This window comes from Quercus robur, chromosome 10, assembly GCF_932294415.1.
Source record: "Quercus robur chromosome 10, dhQueRobu3.1, whole genome shotgun sequence".
In the NCBI taxonomy this organism is placed as follows: domain Eukaryota; kingdom Viridiplantae; phylum Streptophyta; class Magnoliopsida; order Fagales; family Fagaceae; genus Quercus; species Quercus robur.
The window spans coordinates 3,394,987-3,411,670 of record NC_065543.1 but is presented as its reverse complement, the minus strand read 5'-3'; the positions used below and the strand labels follow the sequence as shown (position 1 = coordinate 3,411,670).

General features: G+C 35.5%; 1 protein-coding gene across 2 annotated transcripts; it reads right to left on the bottom strand.

Moving 5' to 3' along the window:
• Positions 1–31: 31 nt before the first annotated feature.
• Positions 32–10,743, bottom strand: LOC126701940 (uncharacterized). Of its 2 annotated transcripts, none has more exons than XM_050400398.1 (15): positions 10,548–10,743; positions 8,735–9,374; positions 8,309–8,621; positions 7,340–7,486; positions 5,857–5,945; positions 5,591–5,698; positions 4,776–4,902; positions 4,291–4,355; positions 4,030–4,204; positions 3,562–3,756; positions 3,392–3,439; positions 2,374–2,529; positions 2,177–2,259; positions 1,040–1,155; positions 32–424 (listed from the first exon to the last, which is right to left on the bottom strand). In XM_050400398.1, the coding sequence occupies exons 2-15, from the start codon at positions 9,328–9,330 to the stop codon at positions 342–344; spliced, it is 2,301 nt and encodes a 766-aa protein (XP_050256355.1). In that variant the 5' UTR covers positions 9,331–9,374; positions 10,548–10,743; the 3' UTR covers positions 32–341. The 2 variants fall into 2 exon arrangements, with proteins under 2 accessions (XP_050256355.1, XP_050256356.1); XM_050400399.1 differs by lacking the exon at positions 10,548–10,743 and adding an exon at positions 10,385–10,486.
• Between the last annotated feature and the right edge of the window lie 5,941 nt (positions 10,744–16,684).

Sequence of the window (16,684 nt, the reverse complement as noted above, 5' to 3'; positions counted from 1 at the left end):
TCTTATTTAAGTTACTACACAACCATAGATCTAATATAAGGGAGGGTTTTCTTTTTCTCATTTCAAGTGCAAAAAATAGCTAGGATACCCTAGAAGGCCCCAGTATTGTTGTGTGTGTACATATATTGTCTCTATCTATCAGGATGTACTTTTACCATACTAGCAAGCATTTCTTTTGCATCAGACTGCTACAACAGTCTTAAAAACCTTTTTTACATGAGGAAAATAATTATCCACTGGAACTTGAAGCAAAAGGAATTTGGTTCAGAACCATTTTAGACGTGAGATTTGAGAGCATCTATCAAGATCTACAATTGGAAATCAAACTAGAATATCACCCTCTACAAACCCCTGTCTTCAGCTGAATTTGCATCTTCTGCCCTACTACCCAGCTTGACAATGTCTTCTACAAGAATTTTCCCATCTGTTGCAATGAAGTAGACAATGATTCAGTTACTCTCTTTAATAATGCACCCTTAATTGATCAGAAGCTTTCTTCCCTTTTCTTTTTGAATTCATGTGTAAATAGAACAAGCCAGATAGCTAATACTGCATAATTACCCTGGACAAAATGATCTCTTTCCTAAATCCGCTCCTCAAAAGGATAGAATTATATGCTACAGGGGGGAAAATCAAAAAGCAGAGGGAAGAGTTCTTTTTTCTTTTTCTTTTCTTTTTTTTTTTGTCATTGGTACACACATTTTGTAACCATGCGTTTGCTGGGAGTTGAACCCGGTCTATTGCTTGGAAGGCAATTATCCTAACCACTAGACGGGGGAAGAGTTCATTTTTTTAATGTGTAAAAGTGTATCTTCAAAACAGTTAACCAGTAAAAGAGAAAATTAAAAACATGCATATGCTGAAACTTGTAAAAAATATTATGCAATAAAGGACTCATCTTCTTCCTTGCAACTCTATTACTACCTGTAAAATAAGGTTATTTGGAGAATTCACGATGCACAAGAACAGTTGATAATCTTTATAAATGAATTATACACATCATAGAACATCACAAATTAAGAGAGGAAAAGAAACTGACCTCCATCTTTGGAAAGATTGCTAATGAGTTCTTGTACACCCTCTTTGCCCAATGTATCCTTCAAGTACATAGCGGCAGATGCAACCTCCTCCGGAGTTACTTTCCCATCATAATCCCTGCATACATGCAACATTAATACCATTTGACTACTTGAAGTACCCATATTAAGACAAGATTTGTTCCTTTGAACCCATATTAAGATACGGTGGATTCAAACCCTGACTCTCCTCTTTAGGAGAGACCAGGCATTAGCAATGAAAATGAGCTATAAGGACTATGAAGATGTAACAAACTTCTCCCAGTTGTCCATATGGAAGTAGTCTGTCACATAAGCAGCTTATCTGATGCAAACAGGTAAATGAAGATTGAGAAAAGGTGAAAGCTACCACAGTAGAAATGCCTTGGAGGTTGAAGTGATGTTTATAAGTCCAGGGTCAAAAGTTGCAATCAAGTTTTAGCTTTAGGGATATTAGAATGAGTCATTGTAAAAGCTCTTTGGAAAATTTATAATGATACTTCTTTATACTTCAAAAATAATACTGATTCCAAGCAATATCACTTTATTCTCTTGTATTTCTTAAAATCTTGTTTCTCTCTCTCTGTGTCTCAAGCCCAAACTAACTGACAGTCTCTCTTGAATACATCCTGTGTACTAGAGTTGTGCCCCTTTTGTGCTCTTTCAATAATCAATAAATAAATATTAAATAACCCCAATGATTTACTTACAACAACACCGGTTATAAACCTTACCATCTACAAAATCAAAATGTTGTTTGAACCTCAGCCTATGACCTAATAGGAGTTATCCATCTTGACTGATAAAATCAAATTACCATCGCAACCAAACCTCCATTCTTAATCTGAACTCAATGACCTTCATTGCCATATAAAAATCAAAACTCATTAAGAACCATAAGCTTAGCCACGATACCCACAAACTTTCTGTTTCTGAATTAGCCTTGGTATGCTGCCAATATCCACATACAAGGTTCTACCTCTGGAACTTTACCCACTTGACTGATATGATACCATATCAATTACTACTAGAAAACTTCTCAAGTACCACAGGAAATCTTCATTGATCATACACATGGAAAAGAACAACAATGGAAGCATGATCAATAGACAATTACAAACCTGTCCAGTAGTCGCCAACGATCACCGATTTTGGCATCCACATCATCAATTTCCTGTTCAAGATTTTGGAGCATAGCATCAACCTGAAGAATACAAACAATACAGATAGTTAGTATCATGTTGTGTGCACTGGTAATGCTTATACCAGGAACTGAAAAACACAAGGAAAAAATTACTTGGAACTGAAATATTCTTACTCTCTCTATGAGTGCTGATGAAACCTCTTCACCTTCAGCCACTTCATCAGCATTATCACTTTCTTCTCGGGCAGCCGCAGCAGCCCTATATGCCTTCATAACATCTTTTTCACCATCAGTACCCTCTTTTTCTACCATGCTATTATAAAGTTCTATCTGAAACATCAAGGCAATCACATATGACAATGTTAGCAAAAGATAAATAACAATCATAGGATACATGATCATCTGCAAGCACTAATATAAGGAAAAATATACATGACAGAGCTGACTTTTATAAAGAGCATTAGTTGGTGAATCATTCAGGTTATCGGAATCAAACAATAAAAGATCATATGACCCTATCCCATAACAAAATTCATATCCACCCTATGAACAATAAAAATAAAGAAAAACATCATATTACTCAATTACAGAGAAATTTATTTTTTTCCTTTTCGCAAGTCAAGAGATAAATTGATTTGACAATCAAAGGTATTGCAAACATTGAACAAGCAAGACATTGAGGAAGAGAAGCATGCCAATAGTCAGAACTAGAAGTATAATTGCTCCTTATAGATAGATAAAACAAAGCCTAGAGTTTTTCTTTCCTTTTCTGTTTTTTTCTTTTGTTTTAACCATATTCTCCTCTATGTGCAACATCCTTAATAACTAACATGAATGAAACTTTGAAGCCAACATAATACACAAAATTGCAGAAAAGATGCTAATCTTGATCAAGCTCCACATCATAGATATTCAAAGTTTAAAATAAATAAATACCTCCTTATTGAGGAAGAGAAGCATGTCAATAGTCAGAACTAGAAGTATAATTGCTCCTTATGGATATATAAAACAAAGCCTAGAGTTTTTCTTTCCTTTTCTGTTTTTTTCTTTTGTTTTATCCACATTCTCCTCTATATGCAACATCCTTAATAACTACCATGAATGAAACTTTGAAGCCAACATAATACACAAAAGTGCAGAAAATATGTTAACCTTGATCAAGTTCCACATAAAGTTTAAAATAAATAAATACCTCCTTATTGACAAGGCTCAGAAACTCTTCACGTTCTCTACTTACTGACTGGAAAAACAGAAAAGGGATGAAATAAATTACAGGTTACACAAGAATACTAGACAATGTTAAGAAAATAAATTGAAAAACAGTATTTTAACAACTCAAAGCTTTTAATTCACGGTCCTTACAGATGCAGAAGCCAAAACAGCCAATGCACGACTGAGTTCACAGAGGTGCTCTTGTTTTTCTAATGTTCTTTCTCTTGCTTGTTCGTGTGCTTCTCTTGCTGTTGGACCAGTCATCTCTTTCAGTGCCAGGTCCTCTTGACTAGCTTTAGATTCCTTCATTCTGGCTTGCTCTTCTTCCTCTTTCTCTTCCTCCTCCTATAATTCAAGTTAATACAAATCAAGTAATTCAAGATAAGTACTTGAGGCTCAAGAAATTGCTAAGGAATAATCCTCGAGACAGAAGTCTTGTAGTGTACTAGACACCATTTTATTCAGATACTATGCATATTACTGTAACTTAAATAACCATTTTCTTATTCCTAAATGATTTAGTTAATCTATAACTTATTTTATGGTTCACAAAACACTAGGCAAACACCAAAACTAGCTCATATAAGCATGTGGAGAAAAATATTAACAAAAATCAACCTTGATTAGCTCTTCCTGCATCTCAAGATATTCCAGTTTCCTCCTCCTTCCTGACACAGAATCTTCAGATGGCAAAGCTGTAACACCAACTGTATCTGTAACCTCATCTGGCAGAGAAGAGATTGTAGCTTGGAGAGCTTCCTCTAGCTTCAACTTCCCGGACACAACGAAAGCCCTACATATGTATCAACAAAATATAGATGTCCTAGAGTACAGAATGCAAAGAGGGTGAGCAGATTAACTGGTGAGGCTTCAAATTACCTGGAAAGGATCAAAAGAGAAGATGGCAGAGAATGATTGAGAGACAAATCCAACCAATCACGAAGCTGCATGGAGAAGTTAAATATTCATACAATAATTAATAAACTGAACAAAAATATGTTTGATATAATTCAAATCAGTTTATAAGAAGAAAAGAGCTACTATCTACTTCAACACAACTAACTCCCCTGCTTTTCTTTTCTTTCAATACACAACAGCGGAGGAAGTGGGGAAACTTAGTAAACCTTTTTGATAATTCAATTGCTAGAACAAGTGGCGGTAGGGAAATTCAAAACCCTAGCTCTCCTTATAAAGTAGACCAGGGAATGCCACTGAGCTACAAGGCTCTTGGCGCATTTAGTATAACTAATATCGCCTAACAGTGTAAACACAATTCAGACTCAAGTTTGCAAACCTTACACAACACTTAGTGACTAAGCAGGAGAATGGAATGAAATAAATAGGCACAGCTTAAGAAAAAAAACCTGTTGGCGCATTTCTTCCACTGAACGATTTCCAAGCATGCCTCGCTCCCTACAATCCTCACGAAGTTCAGCTTCTGAAAGGGATTCCACACCCTCCGCTTGAATCAATCTATCATCAGCTTTAATCCTGAAATAATAAACAGGGGAGGGGGGCATTCAATGAATTCACGCTTACATTAAGTAATACAAGCCTAATTTTTTTAGCACATAAAGTTGAATATTCTTGTAATGAATTTTTAAAAACCTACCAGGATATTTACATTTAGAGATAAAAATATAAGTTTTGGGAGTTCACTGATAATGTCAAATGTCAATCATGAAAAGACATCAAAAAGAGTAATAATTATGTAAATATTTTCAAGACATGATTTTGTAGAGTTTTTACAAGATCCCCAAACAACAAAATGATGACCCAACTCTAATAATAATTAACAAATTATGTATGAGATTCCTTTAACACATAACTGATAACCTCACATTGCAAAAACTTTAAAAAAATTTAAAAAGTTAAAGAAAAAAAGTCTTCATTGCCAAAAGAAAATCACCTGCATTAAGGATTTCAATAATTTCCCATAGCTAAGGGGTAAGCTAACAAGCTCCCAACAAGTGAAGTTATCCATACTCATATTATTATGATGTCAAAATTCAACAAAAAGTTGCATCTTAGTCCTATGCTCTTAACCCTTTATTCCATTGACCCTCACTATGTCCAATTTCAAAACCACATGACCCTTTTATATATATATATATATATATATATATATATATTTTAAAAATTAAATAATATGCTGATTATGTAAAAGTGTGTATCTCACCTCTGAAGCCTTTTTCGGAGCATGTAACGTAAGTATGCATCTGAAAAACTAAATTTGAATAATTTAGTGTCGATTCCCATGTATTTGCACATACTGAGTAAACGAGGCCTGAAAGGAGCAAAAGAAGCATAAACAGAGAAGCCATGATTGCATCTCACACAATAGCCAAATAATATTGATATCAGTTACAGAAAAGGATGTGCATGGGGATATAACTTCAGATCTCAAAGTGATCATGATAATATCAAAGTGATCATGATAACAACCTGCTGATGTTATCTAGAGTAAGTTCATCATTAAACAACTTAGCAAAGCCCAAAATTTCTTCATTAGAGACACTGGTACCCCTTCTAACCTGCATTTAAATAAAAGGCAAAAATGTTAAAACATTTATATACAATACGCAAAAATGCAAAACTGACCCTCCAACTATCACTCTTTTTCATTTCAATCCTCTAACTTTCAGTTTTGTCAATTCAGTCCTCTAATTTTCAATTTTTGTCAATGTAGGATTCCATTAAACCCCAGTTATAGGCTGCTGTTAATGTCATTGAAACAATGCCGTTTTCCTCTTTTTTTTTTTTTTTTTTTTTTGGAATTAAAAGAAAAAAAAATCTGTAAAAAAAAAGAAAAAAAGAAGAAGAAGAAGAAGAAGAAGAAGAAGAAGAAAAATTGAAGGGGAACAACGATGTCGTTCCCCTTCCCCTGAAATCAAAACCAACTTCATAGCACCGGTCGGGGCTTGGTGGCTCACAGTGGACTATCTCTGGGGAGATCAGAAAAAACCCACCTCGGGAAGGAGATTCTTGAAGCCTGTGGTCGACGTTGACGACGATTTCGAGCTAGATTTCCAGGGCTTTAAGGACAATGACGAGTCCAATATTCATGAGGAAGATGAGCTCCTCAGTTTTGATTTTTTGCGTACTTATAAAACAATGAAGTACCCTTTCTCCATAGAGGTCATGCATTTCTGCTGCCTCTAGCTTTGACCACTTGGCACACCTCACAGGCTTGCACTAATCTCCATCACCAAATATTGAGCAATTGAAAAAATAAATAAATAAAAGTTGTGTCTGCCCTGTTTGTGTATTAAAGTAGTGAAAATTATTGCTGGCGGTTGTGAGTTAGTGCTTGGGAGGCCTTGTGTGAGTTTGAGGGTTGTCTCTAATTTCTCTTCTGTGTTTTCTAGACTTTTGAAAGTGTGTGTGTTGGGAATTAAGGATGAGCTATTTGGGTGTTGGTATAAGTCTTGGCAATGTCCCAGTGTCTCATAGCATAAATGTGAAGGTAGCTGATAGGAGAGTGAGGGTGGCAGAGTTGGTGTTGAGGTGTGTGATCTGTGGCCTTGGAGTTCTTGGACGATGTTTACGACAATTTCAGGGGAAGGGGAACGACGTCGTCATTCCCCTTAAATGTTTTCTTTTTTATTTTTTATTTTTTTTACAGATTTTTCTTTTTTTCTTTTAATTCCAAAATTATAAAAATAAATTAAAATTAAAAAATAATTAAAAAAAAAAAAAAAGGAAAATAGCGTCATTTCAGTGACATTAACGGCAGCTCATAATTGGGGTTTAACAAAATTCTACATCGACAAAAATTGAAAATTAGAGGACTGAATTGACAAAACTGAAAGTTAGAGAACTGAAATGAAAAAGAGTGAAAGTTAGAGGGTCAATTTTGCATTTTTTTCCTATAAAATAATAAGAGAGAGAGGAAAACCACAGAGGATCATGAAACTGAGCACCTAACCTTGTTCAAAAACTCATCAAGATCTTCTGCTGTTTTTCTAATTTCCCCACTCCGTGAGTTCTGAACTTCTTTTGCCATTTCTTTCGCTGTGTCCTGGAGAAACTTGGCATATTCTATTCTTGCATTTAGCCTCCTTTTCAGTGCTTCCTACATATTGAGCAATTAAATTAAACCAAATAGTCAATTTAAAGAATTTAATGAACCTAAGTGTGCATCAATATATTCTACAGAAACATTATCTAAAGATGCAAGTTCGTGTGTCTGCCTACAACTGCACAAGGACTTGTCTCCTTAAGAGCTAAGGTACTAATTTTAAGAGACAAGGGGTTCACAAATAATTATGTGTTTACAGACACAGGCAATTCCTTGAAGAGAAAAAAACATAAAAAATAAAGTACAAGCTATGAAAGATGCATACAGACAAGCAATAACAGAAAAACATGCCACAAGAGAGAGCAAGAGAATGTATGTTGCCCACTTAAGTTACGGTCAGGAAAAACAAAATATTCAAATTTTTTTTCCTTCCCCACAAGAAATGGCTTAAATTCATGGTTAGCAATGTCATACACTCCATTCATCAGGGGAAAAAGAATCTCATGCACTATAATCAGCTTTTGTTGCATTTACTTAGATATTAAAGCATAAGCATAGACTTTCTATGTTTTTCTGTGGTCAGTTGCTCAATTCTGCTACAGCACAACAGCTCCCAGAGTTCACAGTTTAACGCACACACAAACATCCTATTGTTGCATCCAGGAACTAAGATCTTCATAATTTGAGAATGAATAAATACTAATTCGTAACAAAACTTGACAACTATATTAGATTTAAAAAGAAAAATTCCATGCAGGAACCATCATAACAAGTTCCAAAAAAAAAGTGCAAGAAAAAAGCAGATGAGAAAAAAACATCATGTGAGTTAAGTGAAAAATAAGGTAAAACACTAGCAACACCCATCACAATCAGTACCTGCTCCTTCATCTTGTCTTGAAAGGTTGATGGCAACATGTTGGGAAATAATTTAAGAAATACTGGCAACAGAAACTCCATGAATGGCACTATGATAAAAACTGCAAAAGGAACTAGCCTAAAAATATCAGCTGTGGTTCGCGTTAGTTGTTGTCTCTCCCTTCTGGAGAGACTCTTCCCACCAGCAAGTTTTAATAGCAATCTTGAACTGATCCTTGTATCAGCCCAGAGTAGCTTAGTACCCAACCAGTAATGTTGCAGAGTTGATAAAAATTCATCTTTCCAATGAACAAGCTTCTTGGCCCAATCTGCCCTGCAGGAAGAAATAGTAAAACCAACAAAAGCAGCAGCATTAGTAAAATCATGTTAGTAAAAGTTTTTCAGTTGAATAATACATATAAGCATCATTCAGAAAAAGAATTTAACCTGCTCATAGAAGCTACAGCTTTCAGAGCAGGACCAATCCCTAAAAACGTGGCCCATACTCTTTGCAAAACAGATTTAGCCTTTTGAGATTCTTGCAACCGTTTGGCCTTCGCTTTAGCCTTTGCACTACTCAAACCTTCAACAGCTTGATCACATTCCTCCGCAGATGCTTCCTTTCTCTTTTTATCCATCAGTTCTTCATTTTCTTCATCATCATTGCCCATGTTAGACTGTTTAGCTGCAGCTGTAGAAGCATTTCGAATCAACAGTGCTGACATTCTGATCCCCATTGGAGAAATGTACTCCGATTTTACATTTCCCAAACCCAAAACCATAGTCCCATAATATCTATGCCTAATTTGTCCTAAACCTGAAAAGCTTAATATTCCCTCTTTTGCCATGGAATCTTTATCCCCACCACTCCTGCCATTAAAATATGTAAAAGGGTATTCCTCACTGGACCTCGAACCCCATGAATCCGAATTTTGCATAGCATGCCCATGACCAATACAGGGGAAACTTTGAATTGAGCAAGTGGAGCCATTCACATAACCAGAAATAAGTCTCTTCCTCCTCAAAATTGCCCGAGAAGCCATTACCGAATACCTTTCTCTTTACAAAGAGAAACAGATTCACATTTCTGAAAATTAAAAAACCACCCAGTTAAGCTGCTAGATCATTAACAACAACGACAAAAAATATATGAAATTACCATAAACTATTAATCAAATAAAAATTGAAGGCATTGCACTATAATCTCATATAATACATTTCTTTATCAAAGTGAATTACGTAAAATAATCACCAAGGCCCAAGCATAATTACATCACTGAGAAGAATTACCATGTTTCAATAAACTCAACAATTTATTCACCATATATATATAAGCTAAATTTGCATTGAGTTGCATTTGAGCTAGAATTCATTGGCAAAAAATCAAGTAGAAGAAAATGACATTTTGTTGTGCAAATTTGTACAGAATCATTTGTACAAACATCAAAACTACATGCCTCTTTAAAAAGAACAAGTAAAACAGTATGAAATCAGTACAAACTTGTACATTTTTTTTATAAATATTATAAAAAAAAAATGCGTGATTGATTTACAAAATTATTAAAAATATATAAATAAGTGTTAGATAAAATAATAAATAGGCGATTATTATATTATTTAAAAAATAATAATCGTAGACTTTATAATATATATATAGTGTGCGATTTATTTGCAATAGAGTATGAAACGTTAATTTATCTAAATAATATTATTATTATTATTATAATAAAAATAACTTTAAAATGACTTGAAATCAAACACAAATTTTTCATTTTTCTCTTTTTCCTTTCCTTCTAATTTCTAAGCAACCAAACAAAATTTAAAAAACCAAAACACACATATATATATATATATATATATCAAAAATAATAAAACTTAAAAATAACATATATATATATATATATCAAAACTATGCGCGATTTATTTGCAATAGAAAATGAAACGGCAATTTATCTAAACGATATTATAATAATAAAACTTAAAAATAACATGAAATAAAAAAATAAAAAAAACATTTTTCATTTTCTCTTTTTCCTTTCCTTCTAATTTCTACGCAGCCAAACAGAATTTAAAAAACCAAAAAAATCAAAACTATACCACGCAACTCAACTACGAGAATTTCGATTATTACATGCACACAACAACTTGTATGCAAGAAACATCGACAATTTTCGGTTTTTTTACGACACTAAAACGGTGCCTTTTTTTGTTGAAAATTGTGAGGAAGAAGAAGAAGAAGAAGATGGAGTTATAGACTTACATTGTTGTTTTTCTGGTGAGCAATCAGGGCCGTTGGTGGTTAAATCAGACGGTGGATGATCGATCTCGCGCAGAGAGAGAGAGATTTTAGGGTCTGAGAGAAGAGATACGTGTGAGGTTTTAGAAGGGGTTATGACTTATGAGTAATGAGATCAAAATGAGTGTGAGAATGTGTTATAGAACGACGTCGTGTTGGGGGGTGTAATCGCGTTTTTTTTGGAGAAACGTACTCGCGTTTATGTGTTGACAATTGTTGGGTTTTTTTTTTATTGGATCCAGGTGGAAATTTGGGAATCGCTATATACTTGTTCTGCAAGAAAAAATTAGGAGAGGTTGTTTCAGTTTGTCTTTGTCACGTGGTCAATGGCGGATGTTTGGTTATCTAGAAAATTTAGGGACACTATTTTTATCACAATTTTGATGTGATTAATTGTTTGTGATGAAGAACAAAGAGTAGATCCATATAAAAATGATGAGAAATATTATATCTATAATTTTTCACAATAAAATTTTAAATGACTGGTTGTTATTGATAGACAAAAATTTAATTTTTGTCACGGCTTTAAGAATTTCTTTTAGGGTAGTTATTAAAAAACTTAAATTATACAAAATATTTATATAAAAAAATTAAAATAAAAAACTTGAATATATAGTCATCACACACAAAAAAGAAACATGCAAATATACAAAATTTTATAATTTTTTTTTTTTTTTTTTTTTTGCTAACAAAATGGAAAAGCAAAAAGAAAATGTTGAGATAAGAATATTAAAGTGAGAGAGGGCCTGAAATAATGATATTGGTTTTTTTAATGAGTTTTTTATTGAATATTTTGTTCATTTGTTGAATATTTGCCCTAATTTTTTTTGTTGCTTGGGTTTTTTTTGTTATTATTTAAGCTAATTTTTATTTTTGTTATTTAGACATTTATTTTTCTTATTCAAAGAGATAAGGATTGTTAAGGGCCATTTGTGAGAGCCCAGGCAGAAAAAAAAGAAAGCCCAATAATAAGGGCAACAAGGAATTGACAAAATAGATAGCAAAAAACCATTAGACCCAAACGGCAGAAATGATGGATCACAGGCCCAAAAAATAAACAAATGGGTCTTGAAAAGAAGCCCAAAAAGAAAGAAATAGCATCACATGGGCAGTGTATAAGGTAGAAAAGCAAGAAAGGGTCGCCACAGGCCCAGTGTAATGTAAACTAAGAGAGTAAGGGGTTTATGGCAGGCTCATGAACCCAATGATGAGAATAAGGTTATTAGGCTAAGGAAGTCCAATGAAGTTAGTAAAAAGCCCATGGGAGTGTGGAATTAGTAAATGGGCCGAAAAAGCCCAAAGAAAGCAAACGGGCCATGGATGCCCAAAGGAAAGTCCAAAGGGACATAGGAGCTCAGAAGTAAAAGCAAAACAGTGGTCATTTCAAGCCACTAAGAGAAGGAAGAAATTGCTGGCCCAAAAGAGGCCCAGCAGGATTAAGTTATTACGGCAGGAATAACAATACAACATTGCAGGAAATAAAGAAAATTAAGGAGCGAGCCAAAGAAATGTAAGGCCCATCATCAAACACAGTCCAGCTCTTGAATGGAGCAAGAAAACAAAGAAAATCCCATATAAGAGGTCAAAAAACACAGACGGCGAGTCTCCAGATCACGGCAAACACATGAGCAGTAGGCAGACTTTTAGACATATCTGAAAGGAAAGCACGCGCAAGGCCTAAGCACCACCAGCCTGTACCCAGCCAATATGGAACGGATGTGGTCATGGGCCAAAGTTAAGAGGTAAAGGGGGTATGGTTTGGTGGTAGGGAGAGGGGAAAAGACCTATTTTGTGATTCCTGCTCAAGCCCTTTTGGGAGGTACGTCCTGCTAGGATGACAAACCACCCAAAAGAGACAAGGTTGAGGGGAGAATCGCTAGGTGCATGCCTTAAGAGTAGAGAGAGAGAGCATTTATGCCGTGGCAGGTAAAAGTGCTACGGTGGACTAACGAATTAAACAAACCTGCCTTTGTCAGGCAAGGGTGAGTGGCACACAAACGAGCCCTTTGGTGGTCGGCAAGTACGCCCAGACCAAACAAAGGCAGTTAAGGGGCAAAGTGATAAAAAACTGGTCACAGCAGGCACTATAAAAGGACCCTTGCTATGCCCTAAAAAAGGAATCGAAAAACAGAGGGTATTCACGGAGTAAAAAAAAAAAAAAAAAAAAAAAACAAAGTAAAAGAAAACAAGAGAAAGAAAAGAAAAAGAGAGGAGAGAAAATTGAGAAAAAAAGAGAGATAATGCAATGGGTATGCACCAGTAGGTCGGTTTCTCTCTCTCCCCCTTCAAATCATGCTCTCTTCCAAAACATAACAAGGATTCCTCTTGGACATTAACCATTCAGGTCCGACTCCCTCAAAGCCATTAATCCCCACGGTAGGATCTTTTCCTGGGAGATTATTTGCATTGAGAGGAGGCGTTCTCCCCTCTTTGATTTTGCTTCTGCAGACCAAACTTAAAACTTGACTTTGTGCCCGTTCTTGATTAGTTCATATTATTTTCTTTCTCCTTTACTTTCTCTGTAAATGACATTATCACAACTATAATCATGTTTTATAAGTATGGATTACTTGGCCATTTTTATTAAATAATCAGAATACTCTGTTTTGTTATTATTATTATATCTGTCTGTCGTAACTCATCTGAAACAGTTCTGCTTGCCGTAAGCCTACTCCTGGCAGACAAGGCATAGTTTGTGCACAAACCGGCCCAAGTTGAGTTACAGTTGGACCGGTTCCAACTCCCTTACTCAGAAACATTTTGGCCCATTACCGCAGGAGGTAGCCCAGCCTAACACGCAATACACAAAAAAGGCCCTCACAAGGATTATGTTTTGCACTAAATTATTTTTGTGAGAAATCTTAAGTTCACAATGTTTCACAACAAATCATAGGTAATAAATTGTTATTTATAGATAAAAAAGTAATGTCAATAATGGACTCAATTTAAAACCAATAATAATTTGCCACCTAGGATTATTTGTGAAATTTTTGTAAAAATGTTGTAGGCATAATATTACTCTTTTTTTTTTTTTTTTAACTCCAATTCTCAATATTATCATGTGGGTTAGGAAAAACAAATTAGTTTAAACTTTTTTTTTATTGACAATTAGGATAGTCTTATGACCACCCTCACTCACAAGTGGAGCTGCCACTACTTAACAATTTGCATGTTAGAGTTTGTGGCACAAAAGTTATGGTTCTAGAAGAACTCTTAATTAGTAACTACAATAATTTTCAACCAACAATTCAATAGTCCAAACATAGTAAAGCAAAGTATTTTGGGAACGGGAATGGTCAAGAACCTGAAATCCAGAGCCTCATGTATCATATTAGCAAAAAACAAGCTCATGGATCATATCAAGCTTAAAAATTAACGGAAAAAAAATAATAATGTTATTTTTTTTAAATAATAATGTTAGGAAAAAAATTTCACAACTTGGTATAAGTTGTGATTGAATTAAAATTACTTTTATATGGATCCATTAATCCCACATCAGAGAGAGACGCCTCCCACCCGCAACATATATGCATGAACTCACATACACCCCACATATGAGCTGATGCATATATGCTGTGGGTGGGAAGCGTCTCTCTCCAATGTGGGATTGAGCAAATCCATGAGAGTCTTTACCTAAAGCGGGCAATACCTTCTAAGGGAGAGATTTGTCCCTCCACTGGAGGAAATATTGTATACCTATATTTATTATTTTTATAAAGGGAAGAATAAAGGCTTTAATATAGTTTCTTATTTTTAATTTCCCAAATTGGAGGAATTTGGAGGAGGGATTTTGGTTGTTAGTAAAATAAAGATTTGGTATATTTACTTCCTATTTTGCCCTTATTATTTTATAAACATAGAGTTCAATAAATTAATGGTATATTTGTCGATTTCTTCCTATATTAATATTTATCATTTCTTATCTTTTCCACCTGTTGAGGGCCATTTGTGAGAGCCCAGGCAGACAGAAAGAAAGCCCAATAATAAGGATAACAAGGAATTAACAAAATAGATAGCAAAAACCATTAGGCCTAAGCGGCAAGAATAATAAATCACAGGCCCAACAAATAAACAAATGGGTCTTGAAGAGGCAAGTGGGCTCAAAGAAACCCGGAAAGAAAGAAATAGCATTCCATAGGCAGTGTATGAGGTAAAAAAGCGAGAAAGGGCTACCGCAGGCCCAAGGCAATGCAAACTAAGAGAATAAGGAATTTATGACAGGCCCATGAACCCCAAGGATGAGTCTAAGGTTATTGGGCCAGGGAAGCCCAATGAAAGCAAACGAGCCATGAATGCCCAAAGAAAAGCCCAAAGGGACATAGGGGCCTATAAGTAAAAGCAAAACAGTGGCCATGACAAGCCACTGAGAGAAGGAATAAACAGCTGGCCCAAAAGAGGTCCAGTAGGATTAAGTTATTACGGCAGGAATAACAATACAACGTTGCAAGAAATAAAGAAAACTGAGAGTGGACCAAAAAAATGTAAGGCCCATCATCGGACAAAGTCCAGCTCTTGAGTGGAGTGGGAAACCAAAGAAAAGCTCACATAAGAGGTCAGAAAACACGGAGGGAGAGTCTCCAGATCATAGCAAACACATGAGCAGTAGACAGACTTTTAGACATATCTGAAAGGAAAGCACGCGCAAGGCTCAGGCACCACCAACCTGTACCCAGCCAATATGGGACGTGATGGGGCCATGGGCCAGAGGTAAGAGGTAAAGGGGGTATGGTTTGGTGGTGGGGAGAGGGGAAAAGGCCTATTTTGTGGTTCCTGCCCAAACCCTTTTAGGAGGTATGTCCTGCTGGGATGACAGACCACCCAAAAAAGGCAAGGATGAGAGGGGAACCGCTAGGTGCATGCCTTGAGGGTAGAGAGAGAAAGCATTTATGCCATGGCAGGTAAGAGTGCTACGAAGGACTGACGAATGAAACAAACCTGCTTTTGTCGGGCAAGGGTAAGTGACACACAGACAAGCCCTTTAGTGATTGGCAAGTACGCCCAGATCAGATAAAGGCGGTTAAGGGGCAAAGTGATAAAAAACTGGTCACGGTAGACACTATAAAAGGACCCTTGCTATGCCCTGGGAGAGAGATCGAAAAACAGAGTGTAGTCACGGAGTAAAGAAAATAGAGTAAAAAAGAAAAAAAGAGAAAGAAAAGATAGAAAACAGAGGAAAGAAGAGAGGAAATTAAGGAAAAAAGAGAGATAATACAATGAGCATGCACCAGTAGGTCGATTTCTCTCTTTCCCCCTTTAAATATTGCTCTCTTCCAAAACGTAACAAGGATTCCTTTTGGGCAATAACCATTCAGGTCCGACTCCCTCAAAACCATTAATCCCCACGATAGGATCTTTTTTTCCTAGGAGATTATTTGCATTGAGAAGAGGCGTTCTCCCCTCTTTGGTTTTGCTTCGGCGGACCAAACTTAAAACTTGATTCTATGCCCGTTTCTTGATTAGTTCATATTATTTTCGTTCCCCTTTATTTCTCTCTGTAAATGACATTATCAAAATTGTATTCATGTTTTATAAGTAGGAATTACTTGGCCATTTTTGTTTAAATAGTTAGAGTACTCTGTTTTGCTGTTATTATTATATCTGCCTACCGTAACTCATCTGAAACAGTTCTGCTTACCGTAATCCTACTCCTGGCAGATGAGGCATAATTTGTGCACAAACCTGCCCAAGTTGAGTTACAATTGGACTGACCCTAACTCCCTTACTCAGAAACATTCGGGCTCATTACCGCAGGAGGCAGTTCAACCCAATGCACAATACGTAAAAAAGGCCCCTACACCACCCCTCAACCTTTCTTTTTCCCCCATTTCTTTCAAATTTTAAAAGATTCAAACACGAGAAAAGTATCTCATATCTATTCCACTCCACACTCTTCTCATGTCTTTTCATCTCTCTCTCTTTCTCTCTTATCCTCTCAAGTCTCAATTCCTCTCCCATCAAACTTTCAAGTATAGTGTAAATCACAACTAAATCATAAGTTATACTTTGTTTTTTTTTTTTTTTTTTTTTTTTTTTTTTTTTTTTTTTTTTGTAAAAACAAAAGAGTAGATTATACTTTTTGCAAGAATATAAAAGAGTAATAT